The sequence below is a fragment of the Vipera berus genome (genome assembly GCF_964194415.1).
Source record: "Vipera berus genome assembly, chromosome: 7".
Lineage (NCBI taxonomy): Eukaryota > Metazoa > Chordata > Lepidosauria > Squamata > Viperidae > Vipera > Vipera berus.
The window spans coordinates 58,642,310-58,660,641 of NC_138209.1; the positions used below are offsets into that span (position 1 = coordinate 58,642,310).

Consider the following 18,332-nt stretch of genomic DNA (forward strand, 5'->3'; position numbering starts at 1 on the left):
AAGTTACTGTCCAGTCTCTTCTTAAAAACCTCCAGTGATGGAGCACCCACGATTTCTGGAGGCAAGTTGTTCCACTGGTTAATTGTCTTCACTGTCAGGAAGTTTCTCCTTAATTCCAGGTTGCTTCTGTCTCGTTCAGTTTCCAGTCATTGTTTCTTCTCCTGCCCTCTGGTGCTTTGGTAAATAACGTGACCCTCTCTTCTTTGTGGCACAACCAGTTTGGCGGGAATGGCAAAAGAGGAAATGGGCTGACTCACCATGGGGTCCTTCTTGCCTTCCTTGTCACTGTCGTACGGTGCCTGCATCTGCTGTGGCTTGGATTGGGGTTTGGCTTCGACACCTGGGTCCTGATGTGCCCAGTTATTTTTTTCTCTTCCCCCTCTGGGAGTTCTTCGCGGTATTGCGGCAGCGACTGGTGTGCTTCTGGGTTGAGGGTGAGGAGCTGGACACTGCACTGCACGGTGACCCATCTGACCACACTGGTAGCACTTGATCGGAGCTTTGGCTGATGCTTGGAAGATGCTGGTGGCTGCAGAGGCTTTGGGATGTCAGCCATAGTGGCATTTTTCTTGGACATGCGGTGGCTTGGGATCGGTGGTGTTTGACTTTCTGAGGCGGTCCAACTCCTGTGTCGAGCACCACCACCATGCAGTACCACTCACGCAGTAGGTTAAGAAAACCTCGAATGATGCAGGCTTGAAGCAAGTTGCGATCTAGCCCGTTTGAAGTAGTTGATCAGTGACCGTTCTGACCACTGTCTGAACTGGTTAGCAACTCTCCTGAATTCTTGAACATATACCTTTGCGGGGCAACCACTTTGCTTCAAGCGGTGGATTTTTTTCTCAGCCAGCAGGGCTCGGGATTCATCTTCAAAATGACCACTCAGTTGCTCCATGAATAGATGACTGTCGTGCAATTCAGGAGTCCCTTCATTATGGAGGTTGGTCACCCAGTCAGCTGTTTCCCCCTCTAAATTTGCCACTACAGCGTAGCCCCATCCAGGTAGGCATAAGCATAGCGATCTAAATGAGCCCACACATTGTTTAAAAAGAAAATCATCTTCTTGGGTTCCCCATCAAAGGTGGGCTTGATGGGAGGCAGATCGAACCTCGGCAGAGCCGCCTGCTCCTGGGCTTGGGCAGCTTGCTGGTCCTGGGGACGTGGCCAAACCACTCTCCGGACTTCTCTTGGCTGGGCTCCAGGACTAGCATTTCGACGCTGTGGCAACGGACTTGGCTGGGATACAGGGAACCTGGTATCACAGCTGGTTGGGGAATGGACGAAACAGCACAAGCCCCGGTGGTTAGGCTGGAACTCTGGCAAGGGGTGGGAGAGATGGGTAGCTCTTGGCTTTTCCACCACGGTACCCAACTCTTGGACAACAGAAATCATATCCTTTACCTCCAGTCGGCCGAACTTCTTCAGCTGTTTGAGCGAGGGGCTGTGGATTGCAGATTGAAATCTCCACTCTCCAGAGTCGTCCCATCCCATCGACCCCTTTCCTTTCTTGCCATCCGCAGATGAAGAACCCTGGGACTGCAGCAATAAAGGCTCCTCTCCAGTGGTTACAAGAGTGCTCTTGCGCTGAAGGGCAGCCTTGGCTTCAAAGAGGTCCGCCAAGGCTGTAGCCTCTTCCTGCGGTACCAGCTTCCCAGGTTGGATCAGCCTGGTTTTCGCCCGAGCCCCTGCCACTGATGCCTCCTCAGTGGCTGCAGCCCCAGCCTGCGCTCCAACAGCCTGAGTCCTGTTGCAGCTAGCAGCGGTTTCAATTTTCTCCTCCATCTCAAATCTTCGCCGAGTCTTTACTGTTCTCCCAAAAGTGAGTGGGTAGGCAGTCGGGGGCCAGCACCCCGAAAGACTTGGTTTAATATTATGGTTCCGACAGAGACGAATAAAGCAGAACTCCAAGACTTGGAAATTCCTCAAATAACATGTTTATTAGTTACAAAGTATTGGTATATCAAAAGTGAAACCAAGTCTGGAGACAAACGTAACAATTCCCAATACAAAGTTAAAAAATCTCACCCTAACGCTATTCAAGCAACTATGTTCCCCAATACATCATCTTGGCAGGCTTTTTACAGAATGCCCAGCCTGCAGTCTCCCATGGGACAAAAGTTTATTTTGACTAACAAAGCACCTGGGAACCCCCGTCCCTCCATTCTTTGTGGCAACCAAAACTGAGGAGGAAAAATGTCTGCAGCCATGCTCATTTGTAGAGTTGACACGTAGACTGATTTTACCTCAGGCACTATAATTCCAGTGCAGATGAGTATTACATATCCATAGAACCAAACAACAGCACACTAAAGTCTGTACTCAATATAGTATCTTTCAATACAAAATATGTTTTATGATGGCAAATTCTATTAGAACTGTCTTAGGATTCAACTCGCAAGTATACACGGAAGGGTACAACGAGTCAGAGAACATTGTTAACATACTTAATATAAGCAGCTTGAGAGTAAACAATGATATAATTGGTTCATTGTACACTAATGGCAGAACAGAAAATATATATAGCTTTTTCCCGAATGTAGGACCTGGGTTTAAGATCATTGATGAACCAGCTAATGTGGTTTACCTTCTAAACACCACAAGCACAATTTCAGAAATGGAAACAAAGCTCATTGATCAAGACGGAAAACTTATCAACCTATGTGCTGAAGAAATATCTATAAGATTTCACATAAGAGAAGCTTAATATCTTACACATATAAAATGAGTCGATACATAAACGTGAAAGTAAATGTTAGCTAAGGACAAAAGGACAAGATCAAACACGCTATTCAATCATGATCGGCTGTGTCTATTCGCCTTTTACATTCAGAATTGTCAGGAGAGCACATGTTGGCATTAACTCAACCATTAGTTAATAAACTGGCAAAGGCGTACCAAAGCAGCACAGGAATGATGATTAAAATGTCTAAAACATAGCAAGAGCACCACGCAAATTGAGGGAGGTTTTGTTGGAGCTATTTTAGCTGTGCTAGCTACCACAGGTAAATTCCTTTTATCAAGTGTATTACCATCACTCGATAGAGGGGCATTAACAGTTATAAGAGCCGCTGCTGGCAGTAAAGTCATAGATAAAATCAGCGGATCTGCAATTTAATCAAGATTTCCCTTATCTCACTTCATAACAAACTAATGTCCAAAATACACATTTTATCTATTTAAATATAATGTTCTATTTCCTAAAAGTTATCTATTTCCCACCATATTAAGTCATCTACTTAATAATACAATATCCCCTTTAATAAATCAAAACCATTATATATGTATTGCCTGGGTAAATGAATAAATCAAACATATTCATGATAATTTATTTTCTTTTCCCTTTTAGATCTAATTTTTCAATATTAGACAAATCAAATCCTTGTTTTCAACTGATTTTCAGCTATTTTAAATCTAATAACCAAAATTCCCCTTATCTCAACATCTCCCTTTAACCCTCTAATTGACAATATAAAATCCCGTCTAATGAATCAAACCCCCATTTTTTTCAACCTTATTCTAGCTTTCTTCCTTTGCCAACTAGGCTTCCATATTAGCACTTTTAGATCATCAAATAAATCTCCCTATATTCTTATATATGTTATTTGAATTAAAGGAGACCATTTGATTGTCAGTTTTCTGGAAGGACTAGCCCATTTGTATTCATTAGATTGTCGCCGTTATTCCAGTCCCCCATGTTTGCTCTGATATATTTGTCTTCAATTCAATCTGTTCTTAAATTTCTTCTGATTTGTGTAGAAAGTCATTTTCATTTTCAGTGTTGTCACTTCCTTGTCTGGGTTTTCCATCATCTGTACTTGTTGGTTAATTGAGTCCTCTGTCTTAATATTTGATTGTTCCACTTCTTCTGTTATCTTCTGCATTGTTGGTTCTTTGATTGTAGTCACAAGTTCGGCTTTGTGCATTTAAGCTAGCGTCTTGATCTTTTATTGTAGGTATCATTTTATCATAAGCTGAAAGAATAATTTCATGAATTGCTTTCAACATGGAAATAATCTTTTCCTGGTCTTCATCCATCTCTTTCACAAATTTGTAAATAGTCTTTCTAGTAAAAGTTGTTTGTTAAGCAAAAGTCAGTAAAGTTTACATTCATAGTTCAAGTAGGCCAATTTTACCACCCAGCTGTTCTCTTACCATTGAGACACTCACAGATGGTGCCAAGGTCAGGAAAGTCTTATCTATGTTCTGGGCTTTGAGCCAAATCTCTTTTTAGGAAATAACAAATTGCCATACCAAGCTTCACCACAAGATGTCACTGGTACCTTTTAAGGTTTTTTTAAGTCCCAAATTTTTCTAATTCTTTTTCCAGTTTTATTTCTTTTTTTGTAGATTAAAAACAAGAGTCTCCAGTAAAAATAGGAAAAATTTTGGTCCCCAAGTTTCAGGAACATATGAATCCAATTAGATTGAAATTGTTCTTTTTAATGCTTTGATTCCCCTGGGTAGCCAGACGCCGCTGTTCTTGGTGGGGTAGAAATTCCCTTTCTCCTCACAGGGGGAAGATACTTCAAAGAGCTTTTACAGGAAGAAGGTACTTAGGATAAGGAGAAGATAAGATCTCACCCAGTTTCATCTGTGTTGCTTTCAAAGTGCTTGGTAGTAAGTTTGACTTCAGCTGTCAGTAGCTTAGTGACGAACCATATTATTATGGCCGGTCGTTTTGCCATCGGTTTGAAGAGCTGCCCCAGATTAAGTGGAAGGGCTACCGCCCTTCCATGATCAAGCAGGGTCCTCTCCTTGCATGTTGCCCCTACAGGGTGACTTTCAATCCTTTCCAAGGTCCCCCAGCGGTATAAAACAGGACGCTGGAGACAAAGCTTGCCTCCATGTGTCCGCCTGGGCTGCGATGGCAAACTGGAAGTCCCCGCCTGTAATAAATTTTTGATTCTAATTTAATTTTTAATGTTAATGTTAATTTTTCTATATTGTTTTACTTTTCTGTTATATTGTACATTTCCTAGAGCCCCTCGAAGGAGATGGATGGTGTAGAAATATGAAATATAAATAAATTACCATTTTGAATAGATACATCATTATTCTTCCAATGAAAATGAAGAATTGCAGTTACACAAATTGGAGTCAGATTTAATTCTACCATGGGTTAGATCAGCTAGATAGTAGCAGTTTCTCTGTTTTCCTAGGGCTGCTGTGTCTCCCTGATCTAATGCACTATCCCTGATCTAGGGCTGCTTGGGAGAGGTTCCCCCTTTCTAAGAATGGCATAAGCAATTGTGTTGGGATGCAGGAACAATTGTGTTGGAGGAAATTGTTTCTAACAATAGCCAAAATTCATTAAGCAGAGCATTGGATCCAGTCCATTTAATAAATAATGATAAATGAAGCCATCAGTATTTGAATTAAAGATGACTTAACAGTTTGTCCCTTTTTTGTCTTGCAGGGTAGTGAAAAATTGTCTTCAAAAGAAATGAAAGTCAGTCAAGGCAAAAATGGAAATAAAGTTGTTAGAAAAATTGCCGAATTGGGACTTTCGCCGGAGGAAAATAAAAGTGAAATCAAAGTTGAAAAGGAACACAAAAGAAGACTGTCTGTCTCTTCCCAAATGGAGGTTACCCAGCCAGATGTTGAAGCAAAATCTCAGTTTGAGAGGGCAGAGGCCAGTCCAGAACCTCAAAAGCAAAGGAATATACTTAAAAACGAAAAACATATTAAAAAGGATGAGTCAGAAACTCCAGCTTTTAAGAATCTACTGAAGAAAGAGGCCAGACAATCAAAAGATAAAAATGAAAAAGAAAGAAGTCTTTCTGAAGACAAATCATTAATGAAGTATAAATGTAAAGGAGATAATATTCAGAAAACAAGTGAAAATGTTGAAAATGTAACATTTGAGAAAAGCATGAGAAATGAAGAAACTGTTTTGAAAAATAGTCAGCTAGCAAGAGTTTTGCCTGATGATAAAACTGAAAAGAAAAATAAACACAGAAGTGAAAGAAAGGCTTCCATGAACAGCAAAGAGATGAAAAACATTTCAGAAAAAAATGAGAGTATACGTAAAGAGAACAGAAAAGAGAGGCAGCTTTCCACAGAGAAATCAAAAGCAGAATACAAATTCAGGAAATTTCCAAATGATTCTAGGCCACCAAAAGAATCACAGAGTACCTCAAAGATTCATGTTTCTTCCATAACATCAAAACGAAATGAAGAAGAAAAGCATGGTGCAGAATCAAGCAGTTTGGATCACACTTTGCAGCAAGGTGATAATCTACACCAAGTCAGGCAAAGATCAAAGAGTGGCTTAGAAGAAAGGATTGTATTAAAACCTATGTCCAAGAGTTATAACAAATCAGCCAAAATACCTGAAAGTGAATTACAAGAAAGTTTATCTAAGCAGGAATCTGTGCAGAAATTGGACAAAGATAAACATTCAGAAGAGAGTGATCCAGATAAACAATCTAAGTTCAAACAGGAAATGAAAGTTTTTGAAGTAAATTCCACTGAGTTGGAAGTTGAAAGTGAAGCACATTCTCTTAGTAGTTTCCAAAAAGATGCTAATCATAAAGTTAAGGGGCAGTTGAGAGAAAAAATAAGAGAGAGAAGTAAAAGTGATAAATATTTGAGTACTTCAAGACTGGAAAGAAGATTGTCAGCAGATAATCACAAAAGCAGAAATTTTAAGCATAATAAGGACATGAAAAAAAAAGATGATGAGGGCAAATCAGAAGACAAAGGCATTAAAGAAGTAGAAAATAGTGCAAAGATGCCAGAAAATCTGCACACAGAGAAGAAGCCTATTAAAAGATTAAGTAATGAACATTGTAAGGTGAATACATCAACCCAAGAAATAGATGTGAGAGAGGGAAAAATACCAGCCTTCACAAGCCCCTTCATTTCTGTTCAAAAGACTACTGGGCACTTACTGTATTCTGATCAAACCCAGGAGTCAGTGGATGAATGTTGCAGTGATATACATAATCAACAAAGCCAAATTGAAGAAAGCAGTAACAATTTACAGGGAAAAGCTGAACTGAAAAATATTGTCAAAGACCAAGTACATCATCATTTAAGGTCTGAATTCAGTACAACATTGTATTCAAATTTCAGGAACACTGAAGAAAAAGTGGAAGTTTTTTCTACTAAGGAAATAAATGTATCAAGTGGTACCTTTAGGCAGATTCCAAAGGATTTAAGTTGTTTTAAAAAAGAACAACATCATGTAAATGCTGCTTATGAAGAAACTGATCACATTTTACCTGATGCTGTGTATGAAAATGAAAAATTAAAGTTTCATGGAGTGACTGAGGATAGTCATAGTCCAAAGAATCTTACAAGTAGAGATCAACAAAGTTGGAAAAGTAGTTCTTCAATAAAGAGTTTATCAAAGGAACGTTCATATCAGAAATCTATCAATGTAGATCTTCCAGAAATCACAGAGCCTTCAAATAATAGTTTTGAAGAGGAATCTTTGAATAGATCTTGTGTTAAATATACTATTTCAGATAGTCAGACCCTTGCTGTTAAAATGAAATCTCATGATAACATTGTACTCAATGCAAACCCGAAAGATAATACTGCCAATATAAGAATTAAAAACTCAGAAGACACAATACATTTACCTTCTAAACCAGTACCTAGAAAAAGGATAAGTGCTGTAGTAGGCATTCAAGAAGCTACTGTGCAAAGAAAAACTGGAAGCTCATCAACTAGTATTTTAGAGAATGTTAATCTCATAGGCTCAGAAGCAGCACCTACAAATATAAGTGCAAACAAATATGTTTTAATCAACTTGGAAAAAGCAGAAAGGGATCATTTCAATGAGAATATTGCAGAATACAAACTGAAAACAGACAAAGATCAGAGTATTGGAAATTTAGTAGAATTATCTTCAGGTTCAGTGCACAAGAATGTTCCAGGAAAAAAAAGCAAAGTATCTGCACTCACCAAAGGAGGAAATGATTTGAAAGAAGTTGCTGAAGATAATAATGAAAGTGGTGTAGTAGGCAGCAGTGTAGAAGGTAGCCATTGTATTGTTAGTCACAGTAGCATGGAAACTGATGCAAATGTTATAGGAACTAGCACAGAAAGACCTACTGGGAACCCTGCCACAGCTGATAGTATTAGAAAAAACCAAGGAGACGAAGACATATCAAATTTGCTGACCGAAGGTGAAGCCATCATTACTTGCTCAGAAGAACAAAGAACAGCTCATTTAAGCTGTGCAAGTATAGAAGCAGATGAAGGTTTCACTTTGGGCCCTTGGATCAAAAGTAAAAAAAACACCCATTCTATAGCAGAAAAAGCAATTGGTGAATGGACTGTCACAATGGCTGAAGAAAGTGGTGCTGTTATGGAAGAGCTTGCAATATGTGAGAGTTCTTCAACCAGTACAAAGAAAAGAGAAAGTGGTGAATGCACTGTGAATTATGTAGAAGAAAGTACAAAGCAGGTAGTCAATGGAAGAAGAGATGATCAATGTGTGAATAGTTGTGTAACAGAAGAGAAAGATGATGCTGTAACCAGTGCAAGCTCTGAACAAAAATGTGTGGCTTCTGATTGTGTTGATATAAGCAAATTTCATGGTGCCACATGCACAGGTGAAATAGAAAATGATGGTGCTGTAACCAGTGCAGGTACCGAAGCTCAGAATCAATCTATGATTGGTGAAAATCCAGTTACCTTTCAGAGTAACCCAGTTCGATCTGAACAAGCTAAAGTAGCTGAGGGCACTGTGACTTGTACAGTTATAGAAACTGAGCACATTGGTTCTGTTATCTGTTCAGTGACTGGTACGGATTCACAAGAGAATGCTGTAACTGGGCTGTGCCCTGAAATAATAAATAACCTAGCAACAATATCCCATGCTGACAAAAGTGAAGACATTGTAAATGGTGAAAGTGCTGTCACTAGCACAGGAATAATAGCAGAAGATGATCCTGCTTGTACACTTTTGGAGGAAAACCAGACAGGATTTGTAGGAGTCTTAGACCCAGTAGAAAAATATCAAGTTGCCACAGACAGTACAGAAGTTAGAACTGAAACAAATGCTGTTGAGGTCAGCCAAGGTTCATATATTGATGATGAAGGTTGTGTAACCAGCACAGGTGAAAAACAAGATGATGAAGAAGGTGAAAATTTTGTAACTAGTACAGGAAGAGGCAATGAAGAAGCTGAGCATGTGTTGGCTTGTATAGGAACAGAAAATGGAATGTTGCTTATTAACATGGGAATTACAGGACGTGAAAGTTCTTCTGTCTGTCTATCTACAGATCAGCTTGGAGCAGGGTTAGATGAATATTCTTCAAATGCAAATAAAAGTTCTATTGATATTATGACATGCTTATCAAAAGAAATGAAGGTTGATGATGTTCACAATAATATAAAGGGAACAGTTGCAAATAGCACCACTAGCGTTGGTATAAGTAATGAAAATATTATGGTATTGGTCTCCGCAAAAGAGGATAATTCTCTGTTTACCGAGACACTTAAGAGTAACAATGAACTCTTAAGTAAACAAAGTATAAATCAGCCATTGGTTAGTGAAGAGAAGAGTGAGAACACTGAATCTTCCTTGGATAACAGGAAATGTGGAGATCTGACTAAGATGGTCTCTAAGGAAATAAATATAGTTTCAGCATCTGCTAGTGAAAATGATAAAAGTGAAGGTGAGCTCATTTCTCCAAGTGCGGCCAAATTGTGCTCTATTCCAGCACATTCTGCCAAGGACAATGAGCCAACATTGCCACTTGTTGCAAGAACAGTTGAAAACTTAGAAAAGGTCACAGGTCTGCTAACATCTGAAGATTTCAGTTTTCCTACACCAAGTACAACTCTCAAATACATGAATCAAGATGGAGATATGAAATCGAATAAAGTTTCTACTAGTATTTTAGAAGAATTTGAAACTCCAATGCCAAGCATAGCAGTGGAAGATACTGACACTGTACTTGTTACTAACAGAGTTATAGAGAAAAACAGCACCATGGAGATAAATGCCATTCATATGCCCAGTGTATTTACTGGAGGAAGTGATGAAATCCAGGTGATTGGTGATAAAGAGGAAAGGGATGAATGTGCTGCAATTTCCACAAGTATAATGGAAGACGTAGAAACTCCTGTTTTTGAAGAAGGCAATGAAGACATTGCTCAATGCTTTGATCTAAGACTGGAGCAAATTACTGATACTGCCACAATTTCAACAAGTTCAGTAGAACATTTTGAATTTTCTGCTGAGAAGCAAATTAATCAGATCTCTGTAACAGAAGGAAAACTATTGAATTTTGCTCAGCTTGCAACCAAGATATGTAACAGAGTTACACATGGAGTAGTTGTGCCAATAGAAACAAAACACAGAAGTGAAAATACAGTGGTCTCCCCTGAAGAAGTAGAAAAGTACAAGACTGTTCAAGAAGCTACAAGCCAAGAATCTGAATTACATGAAAATGACATGCATTTACTTACAGAAGTAGGAATATGTCATGATCTTGAGTTCAGTATTACTAATAGATCTGATCAGATGTTTATTGCTTCAACTGCAGAGAATCTTGCAAAGAACACTGACAGATCAGGGGCAGGTGCCTCAGAAGAAACTCCATGTATATTGACAAACACAGAAGTAGAAGAGAAAACCGGTATGTGCCTTGGAGAATTAGATCCCACTATGTTGACAGATTTAAAAAACAATAAGAATTTAATTGAGTTGCCTAATGCTGGTCAAGGGATCAAGAAGGGGAAAGAAAGAAGAGAATCTTCAGTCATATCGAGGACTGATGGCAATAGTGAAAGCATAGAAATTTCCACAAATACAGTGGAGCATGTTAACATAGTTGAACTTTCCTGTGCAGAAATACGTTTTGATTCCTCTGTCTCTTGTGGGCCATCTGCTGAAACACATATAGCTGGAAATAAAGCTGAAGAAGATGGGAAATATATTGAGATTCTGTTGAAACCTGCTGGTCTACTAGAAAAAGAAATGTGGAATGAGAAGATAGACTTTATTACTCACCAAGCAGTATTAAAAACTAAACTTACTGAACAAAAGGATGTCTCCAACCTCAGTTCATTACCATTTGAATTAGGAGGAAATTCTGAGAACGCTCAATGTAGCAAGGCTGATGTAAATGCTAAAGTACCAGAAACTCTTGTTCATGGAAATACAGAAAACAACAATGGTAAGAATTAAATAGAAGAAACTATCTGTAGCTCAGGGTTGAACTGTCGAGTCCTTGTTGTTCTCTGAGCTTGGTTGCTTGCTTGCAGATGTTTCATTATCCAACTAGGTAATATCATCACTGCAAGTGAGTATGGTGTTTGCTCACTGTTTATATACAGTAGCATGCCCTTCATATAATGTTCCTTGGATTAGAGCAGTGGCCCCCACCCTTTTGGGCACCAAGGACCAGTTACAAGGAGAGAGGTTTTCTGCAGACAGGAATTTGTATGCTGCCTGCATCCTACAGATGGGGCTTCACTTGTTCGTGTGGACTGGTTTCTGGCATGCCATGGCCCGGTGCCGGTCCATGGACCAGGGGCTAGGGATCTCTGGATTAGAGTATTGTTTTCTGTTTGATTGGTGTTAGCTCCTGCTTATCTGGCTGTTGGAAAGGATGTGTTCTGATGGTTTGTCTCTTGAATGGTGTTTGAGTATGGTTTATTTCTATGTGTCTTCCAGAAATTCCCTAGTATTTATGCGTTTAGCTTGATCTAAGATGCTCTTGGTTTTCCAGTTGAAACTGTTATTGATTTTGTCCATGTGTTGTGAATTTTCATTATGCCTTCTGATTGCAAGTTTGTGTTCATTGATGTGCTTTGCTAGTCTTCCACCTGTCTGTCCTACATACTGTAGTTGTTAGTCCTTACACTGCATGTCGTAGATGACTCTTGTTTTTTGTCCTTCTATGATAGCACTTATTCTTGTTGGTTCTATAGTGGGTTGAGTCATTTTCTGAGTAGCATAAAGGTTTAATTACTGTAGTGCAGGGGTGTGAAACTCAATTTCATTGAGGGCCGCATCAGCATTGCGGTTGCCCTCAGGGGGCCGGGTGGGTGTGGCCAGGGTGGACATAGCCTACTGGGTGGGCGTAATTAGAGTGCGTATGGCCTACTGGGTGGGCGTGGCCAGCTCTACATTGTTTGCATCAAGGGTGCCTATGGGGGCCTGGGCAGGAGTGGGACAGATCTGAGGGTCTCTGGCAGAAGGAGGGTCTCTGGGCCAGGGCCAAGGCAGTGGGGGCCGTTCCCTCACTGTTTCCAGGATGGCTTCGCGGGCCGCATGAAACCACTTCGCGGGCCGCATCCGGTCCCCGGGCCTTGTGTTTGACATGTCTGCTGTAGTGGGTTGACCACTTCTTGATCCTTAATAAAAGGGTAACACTTTACCATACATCAAAAATTTCAGAACAGCCAAAAGACTATTGCAACCACACAGCATTATTGTAGCACATAAACCAAGTCCCTCCAAAACATCTTAACTAAAAGACCCAATAGCGTAAGAAGGAAAATCAGGAGACATCTACAGTACACAGAGTAAGCTCTGTAATCTGGAGCACCTTGAACCAAGATAAATCAAAAAACACCACGGAGTTTCTGGAAGCTTGGTATTGAGACAAATCAGCCATTGAGAGACATATAGAAACATTTGCACACCATTCAAAAAAGACAATAAAAAAGCTAAGACGGAAACAAAAAGATCAGAATGCATCCTTGCTAACAGCCAGATAAGCAGGGATTAACACCAGGCAAACAAGCAAAAAAACCAACCTTAATAAAGGGTAAAAAAGCTAAAGGTTCCCCCGAACATGCATGCTAGTCGTTTCCGACTCTAGGGGCCGGTGCTCATCTCTGTTTCAAAGCCGAAGAGCCAGCACTTGTCCGAGGACGTCTCAGTGGTCATGTGGCCGGCATAACTGGACGCCAAAGGCGCACGGAACGCTTTTACCTTCCCACCGTAGTAGTCCCTATTTTTCTACTTGCATTTTTACATGCTTTCGAACTGCTAGGTTGGCAGAAGCTGGGACGAGTAACAGGCGCTCACTCTGCTATGCGGCACTCAGGATTCGACCAGCCAAACTGCTGACCTTCTGATCGACAAGCTCAGCATCCTAACCCACTGAGCCACTGCGTCCCTTGCCTAATAAAGGGACCACCAAGGAAAAAAACCTATACCTCAACAACACTGGCAGAGCAAACTACTGTATATAAACAGGGAGCAAACCTCACACTTATTCCCACTAATAATATTACCTACTTGAATAATGAAACCAAATGTGAGACCTGCCCCAGCTAGGTCTCTAGGAAAGAAAGACCCTTGACTCCATTTGGTTGAAATGACAGATTCTTTTACTAAGGATTAGTGGTTGCAGCAAAAGCGAAGCTAGAACTGAGTATTCCCATGCAAAAGCTACAAGTTTTCTCTTTCTGTGGCCCTCCCCCCTTGACCAGATTGTCAGTGTCTTTGTGATGTTTTGGGAACTGCTTTGATGTCAGGAGAAGATTTCACATTCTTTCCCATGCCAGGCGTCCTTCAGCAACTGGATTAATCTGGTCTGACACCTTTGGTTCTTGTCAGGCTCTTTCCCTCCCCCTTACATCCTTCTCCTTTCCTCCTTTACTTCCCCAAATTCCTCTTCCCACTCCCACTGTTTATGGCAGGATGCCATCAAGCTTAGCGAAGCGTAGCAAAAATGGCAGAGGTGACACCAAAGAAACAAGCTCAGAGAGCACCAAGAACTACATAATAATAGTAAGATTCTGAGGATTTAAATGTAATGCATGCAAAAACTAATTATTTGAATTTTAATTTTTTAATATAGTTTGGAATCAATTAACAAAGTATCTCAAGTTTCATCATGTTATGAAAGAAAGCTATAATAAGGGGTTCTTGGTGCTCCTGTGCTTAGTTATTTTCTTGTAGATATTTCATTATCCAAATTAGATAACATCATCAGTGCTAGTAGGCCGTGGGGTTTGCTCTTAATTATATTCTAGTAGTTTGCCCTGTCAGCATTGCTGGGAGTGGTCTTGGTAATTCTTTTTTGGGCTGTTCACTGTTAGCTTGTTTGGGAGTTCCTTAATTTGATATTATTTGCTTCTTGTTAATCTTGGCATTAATCTTGTCACGTGGATGTTGATTGCTATTGGTCACTCCCCAATAGGTCCAGGAAGGCTTACCAAAATTTGGGTGTGAGTTGCACCCCTCTATCTGAATTGATTCGCTGGGGTGCTCCATGTAGTATATAAATATGATGCAGGAAAAGTTTTGCAAGACCTTGGGCAGGTGTTTCTGGTCTTTTTGCTCACTTGTTGGTTGTCTCTTTTGAATGGTATATAGATGTTGTTTACATCTTTGTGCCTATTGATGGCCAATTTGTCAGTGCCAGGTTTCCACAAAGTCTCTAATGTTTTAGCCTTGGTTTAGTCTAGGTCTAGGATAGTCACAGTTTCCTATCTTAAACTATGGTTAAGTCTATCCTTGTGTTGTGAAATTAAGGAATGTCATCATGTCTTCTGACTGCTAGTTGATGCTTATGGTTGTGTTCTGCTAGTCTTCTGCCTTTTGGTCCTGTGTAAAGGATTGTCCTATGTAAAGGATGTTGCAGTCCTTACACTCCTGCTTTCTTCTGAGTCTTTTGGTTTACTTAGGATGTTTTGGAGGGCTTTATTGAGTTGAGTGGTCAGGTACTTTTTGATGAAGTTGCATGGACATCCATTTTGTTGGCAGATGTTGTATAGATAATCTGTTTCCTTTTTCAAATGTTCAGGCTTGCTGCAGCATGTTTGTGCTCGTCTAAATAATATTCTTATACTGCTACCCTTGTGAGAGGTTGGCTTATTACTTTAGTAGTGGAGCACTTGGTTGCTGTAGGTGGTTTTTCAATAAAATTGATTTCTAAATTTGCCATTGCTATCTCTCCTGATGAGGATATCCAAGAAAGTTAGCATAGGGATCAACCGCACCTGGCCCTCTCAGGAAAGTATGACTTTTGATCCCATGTGGTTAATCAAAACCACTGAGAAACAGTGGTTGAAGTAAGGTCAAGTGGAATCTAACATTCCCATGCAAAGCACCAAGCTATTCTTCCCACTTTGAAACCAAATCCCCCTGACCAGTCCATCAGCAACCAATACAGTGCCGCAAGGGTATTTTGAGAACACTGAGGTACAGGACAGATAAAGGGTCATCCTTAGAGCACAGTGACCTTGGAGTCAGGCTGGAACCAGTTGGGAGGGAGTCTGTTCTGTCTCTGAAGATGATCCCCTCTCCCATGCAGTTACAGAAAAAAATAAAAGCATGAAAAGAATGCTCCCCCGGAGCATTCTCCTCCCCCCTCCAGCAGAAGGACAGGGCACTCAAAAGGGGACCTGACATGCTGCCACCCCAAAAGAGAGGGATTAAACCTATAGAAGACATGAAAGAAAAAAGAAAATTAAAAATCATTTAGGTTTGTCAGGATATTGATTATGAAAATGTTTCACTAATCTAAGGGCTCTATTATGTTGATGACATATGTTCCATGCCACTAAATATTGGAGGTTCCCTCTATGTTGCAGGAGTCCAAAATCTCCTTCACCTCAAAGTGTTGTTCACCCTCTATAATTAATGGTTCAGGGACAGGGGGAGGAACTGACCTAAGGGGCGAGGAAACCTCGGGTTTTAATAAACTGCAATGAAAAACTGGATGGACCCAGCAAAATGACCTTGGCAAGTCTAATTTCACTGTAACAGGGTTGATAAGTGTTTAATGGGGAAAGGCCCCACAAACCCAATTTCTTAGAAGGTTGAAGTGACTGCAAATCACACGTGCATAGGTAAACATGGTCTTCCACTTTAAAAGGTTTTGGCTCAGTTTTTTTTTGTCAGCTTGTGCTTTATAAACATCGTGAGCTTCTGTGAGTGCTTTTCGTACTATGGGCCAAGTGTTTTGTAGTTGGGAGGCCCATTCTTTCAGGGACAGTACCCCAAGTCATTAAAGGGGAGCTCAGGCATGGGTTTGACGTTTTGACCAGTAGCCACTCAGAAAGGGGTGAAACCAGTACTGCTGTGTTATTGTATGCCACTTCTGCAAATAGCAAGAGGTCAGTCCAGTTACCTTGTTGATAATAAAGCATCTAAGGTATTGTTCCAATACTGAGTTCATTCGTTCACCACCACCACCCCATGACTAGAACTAAGTCCTTGGTCACTCCCCAATAGGTCCATGAAGGCTTGCCAAAACTTGGGTGTGAGTTGCACCCCTCTATCTGAATTGATTCGCTGGGGTGCTCCATGTAGTCTATAAATATGACGCAGGAAAAGTTTTGCAAGACCTTGGGCAGAATGGATCTTCTGTTAAGGGATAAAATGCACTTGCTTGAAGAATGAATCAGTCACCACCCAAATTACTATATTTCCTGCGCTTTCAGGGAGTTCTACAATAAAGTTCATAGAAGTCTCTCTCTAAATAGGGATCTTTCCATTCCAGGTGCTACTATGAAGCTCATGATTTCATTTGGGCAAATGAAGGAATGAATTGCTGGTAAAACTTTGCAAACCTTAGGAAGCTTTGCAGTTGCTTCTAGTGTAAGGTGGCACCCAATCTAGCACCACTCTGACTTTTTGAGGCTCCATCTCAATCTTTTCATGTGAAATCCAGTAGCCTAGGTAGTCTATCTTACTTTGGTGGAGCTCACATTTAGAAAGTTTGGCATACAGCTTGGCAGCTCGTAGTTTTTGGAGGATCACTCTCACAAGTTTCACATGTTCTGCAGACAGTTGAAAGCAGTTTTCCATTCATTCCCCTGTCTGATGCTTATGTGGTAATATGCCTCCCACAAGTCCAGTTTAGTAAAGATTTTGTCTTTGGCAAGGTGGGCTAGCATATCTTTCATCAGAGATGGGTAAATATTTTCTACACACATAGCATTTAACCCTTTATAGTTCACACATACACAAAGGGTCCCATCCTTCTTTTCCCGGAACAGGACTGAGACCGCAACCCATGGTTGTGCTGGCTGAATGAAATCTCGGATGAAATCTCGGGTCAGGTTCTTATCAATGAACAACCTGAGTTCTTCCGGCTCTCTGGGAGTCACTGAATATAGTTTCAGTTTTGGTAATTTGGCACCGGGCACGATTTCTATAGCACAGTCAGTAAGTCTTATGAGAGGGGAGTTCATCCAAGCCCCTTTCGCTAAACACCTTTTGGAGATCTTGATACTCTTTAGGAATGACAGGAAGGTCCTTCCCCTGCATGACAACCTCTGGTTTGTACTTTGGGGTAGTCATCTTACTAGGTTTCTCTCAGGTTTGGGAGGAGCAGTTTATTCGAAACTTTAGCAGTCCTTTTTTTCAGTTCACATAAGGGTTCCACTTTTTCAGCCAGGCTAGCTCTACGAATAGGGGTCTTTCCATTCCAGGTGCTACTATGAAGCTCATGATTTCTGAATGTGTCCTCATTTGCATTCCTATAGGTTCGGTGGCAAAAGCTGCTGGGATGCCCCCCACAACAGAGCTGTCCAGTTGACAAAATGTCACCAGGAGTTTTAGCCATCTCAGTCGAATTCCCAGTTTCTTGACCACTGCTGGATTTACTAAGCATCTGGTGCAGCCTCAGTTTAATAGAGCTCTGAAGCAAGCTTTCAACCCGGACTCAGGGAAACTCAGTTCTATAGGGGCAGTCACTGGTGTGACCGGGTCACTTGCCAGGGGGTCGGAATCAGTATCCGTTCACTCCTGGCCATTGTCTGGTGGAGTCAGAATTCCCTCAGCTCTTTTTGGTAAGGGGGTGAATTGCACAACCTCCACTCCTTCCAGCGCCGTCTCTTTGGCCCATGGTTGCACTTTAGTGGGCTTCCCCACGGGATTTGGGCTGGTCTTTGCTGGACTGCCAGTTTTGCATTCTGCAGCTGCTCCTTCCAAAGCCAATGTAACACACCTCACCTTGGCACATTGGGTGGAGATGTCTGGCCCGTGCTCCTGCATGTAGGTGAGGACATGATCCAAGAAAAATCCCAGTTCCTGGGAGTCCCCATCAAATTTCACACGCAGCAGTAGGGCTTTTCTTCTTCGTGGGCCTGCAGCTTCAGCACTCCCGCTCCAGCACAGTAGTTCTGGTAGGATCCCTCTGCAATGCTCCCATGGTGGCAGCTGCCCCTGCTGGTGTTGCTGAGACTCCCATCATGGTGTCTAATGGCAAGGTTCTCCTGCTGTCATCCTCCTCTTGGTCTTGATGAGCATCCCCAGAGGTCATCCTGACTAGGATCTAGCATACCTTGATACTCTGGAATGCTTCCATCATGGTGTGCATGGCTTGCCTCATGAGGAAGTTGGCATGATTGATTTCACATTTTCTTCCTCTTCTTTGAGCTCTTACAGCTCCACTTGC

The 18,332-nt window shown here is 41.1% G+C and overlaps 1 protein-coding gene across 19 annotated transcripts in view; it reads left to right on the forward strand.

Annotated features, from left to right (window-relative positions):
• The window catches only part of BOD1L1 (biorientation of chromosomes in cell division 1 like 1), a 180,129-nt gene that overhangs the window by 91,945 nt on the left and 69,852 nt on the right, over positions 1 to 18,332 (forward strand). For 10 of the 19 annotated variants that reach the window (XM_081332377.1, XM_081332387.1, XM_081332390.1 and 7 more), the window contains one exon: positions 5,417 to 11,141. In XM_081332377.1, the coding sequence (XP_081188503.1) occupies positions 5,417 to 11,141 (5,725 nt within the window). Of the gene's footprint in view, positions 1 to 5,416; positions 11,142 to 18,332 lie in introns of those variants that run through there. The other 9 variants (XR_014027070.1, XR_014027071.1, XM_081332391.1 and 6 more) reach the window with 4 other exon arrangements.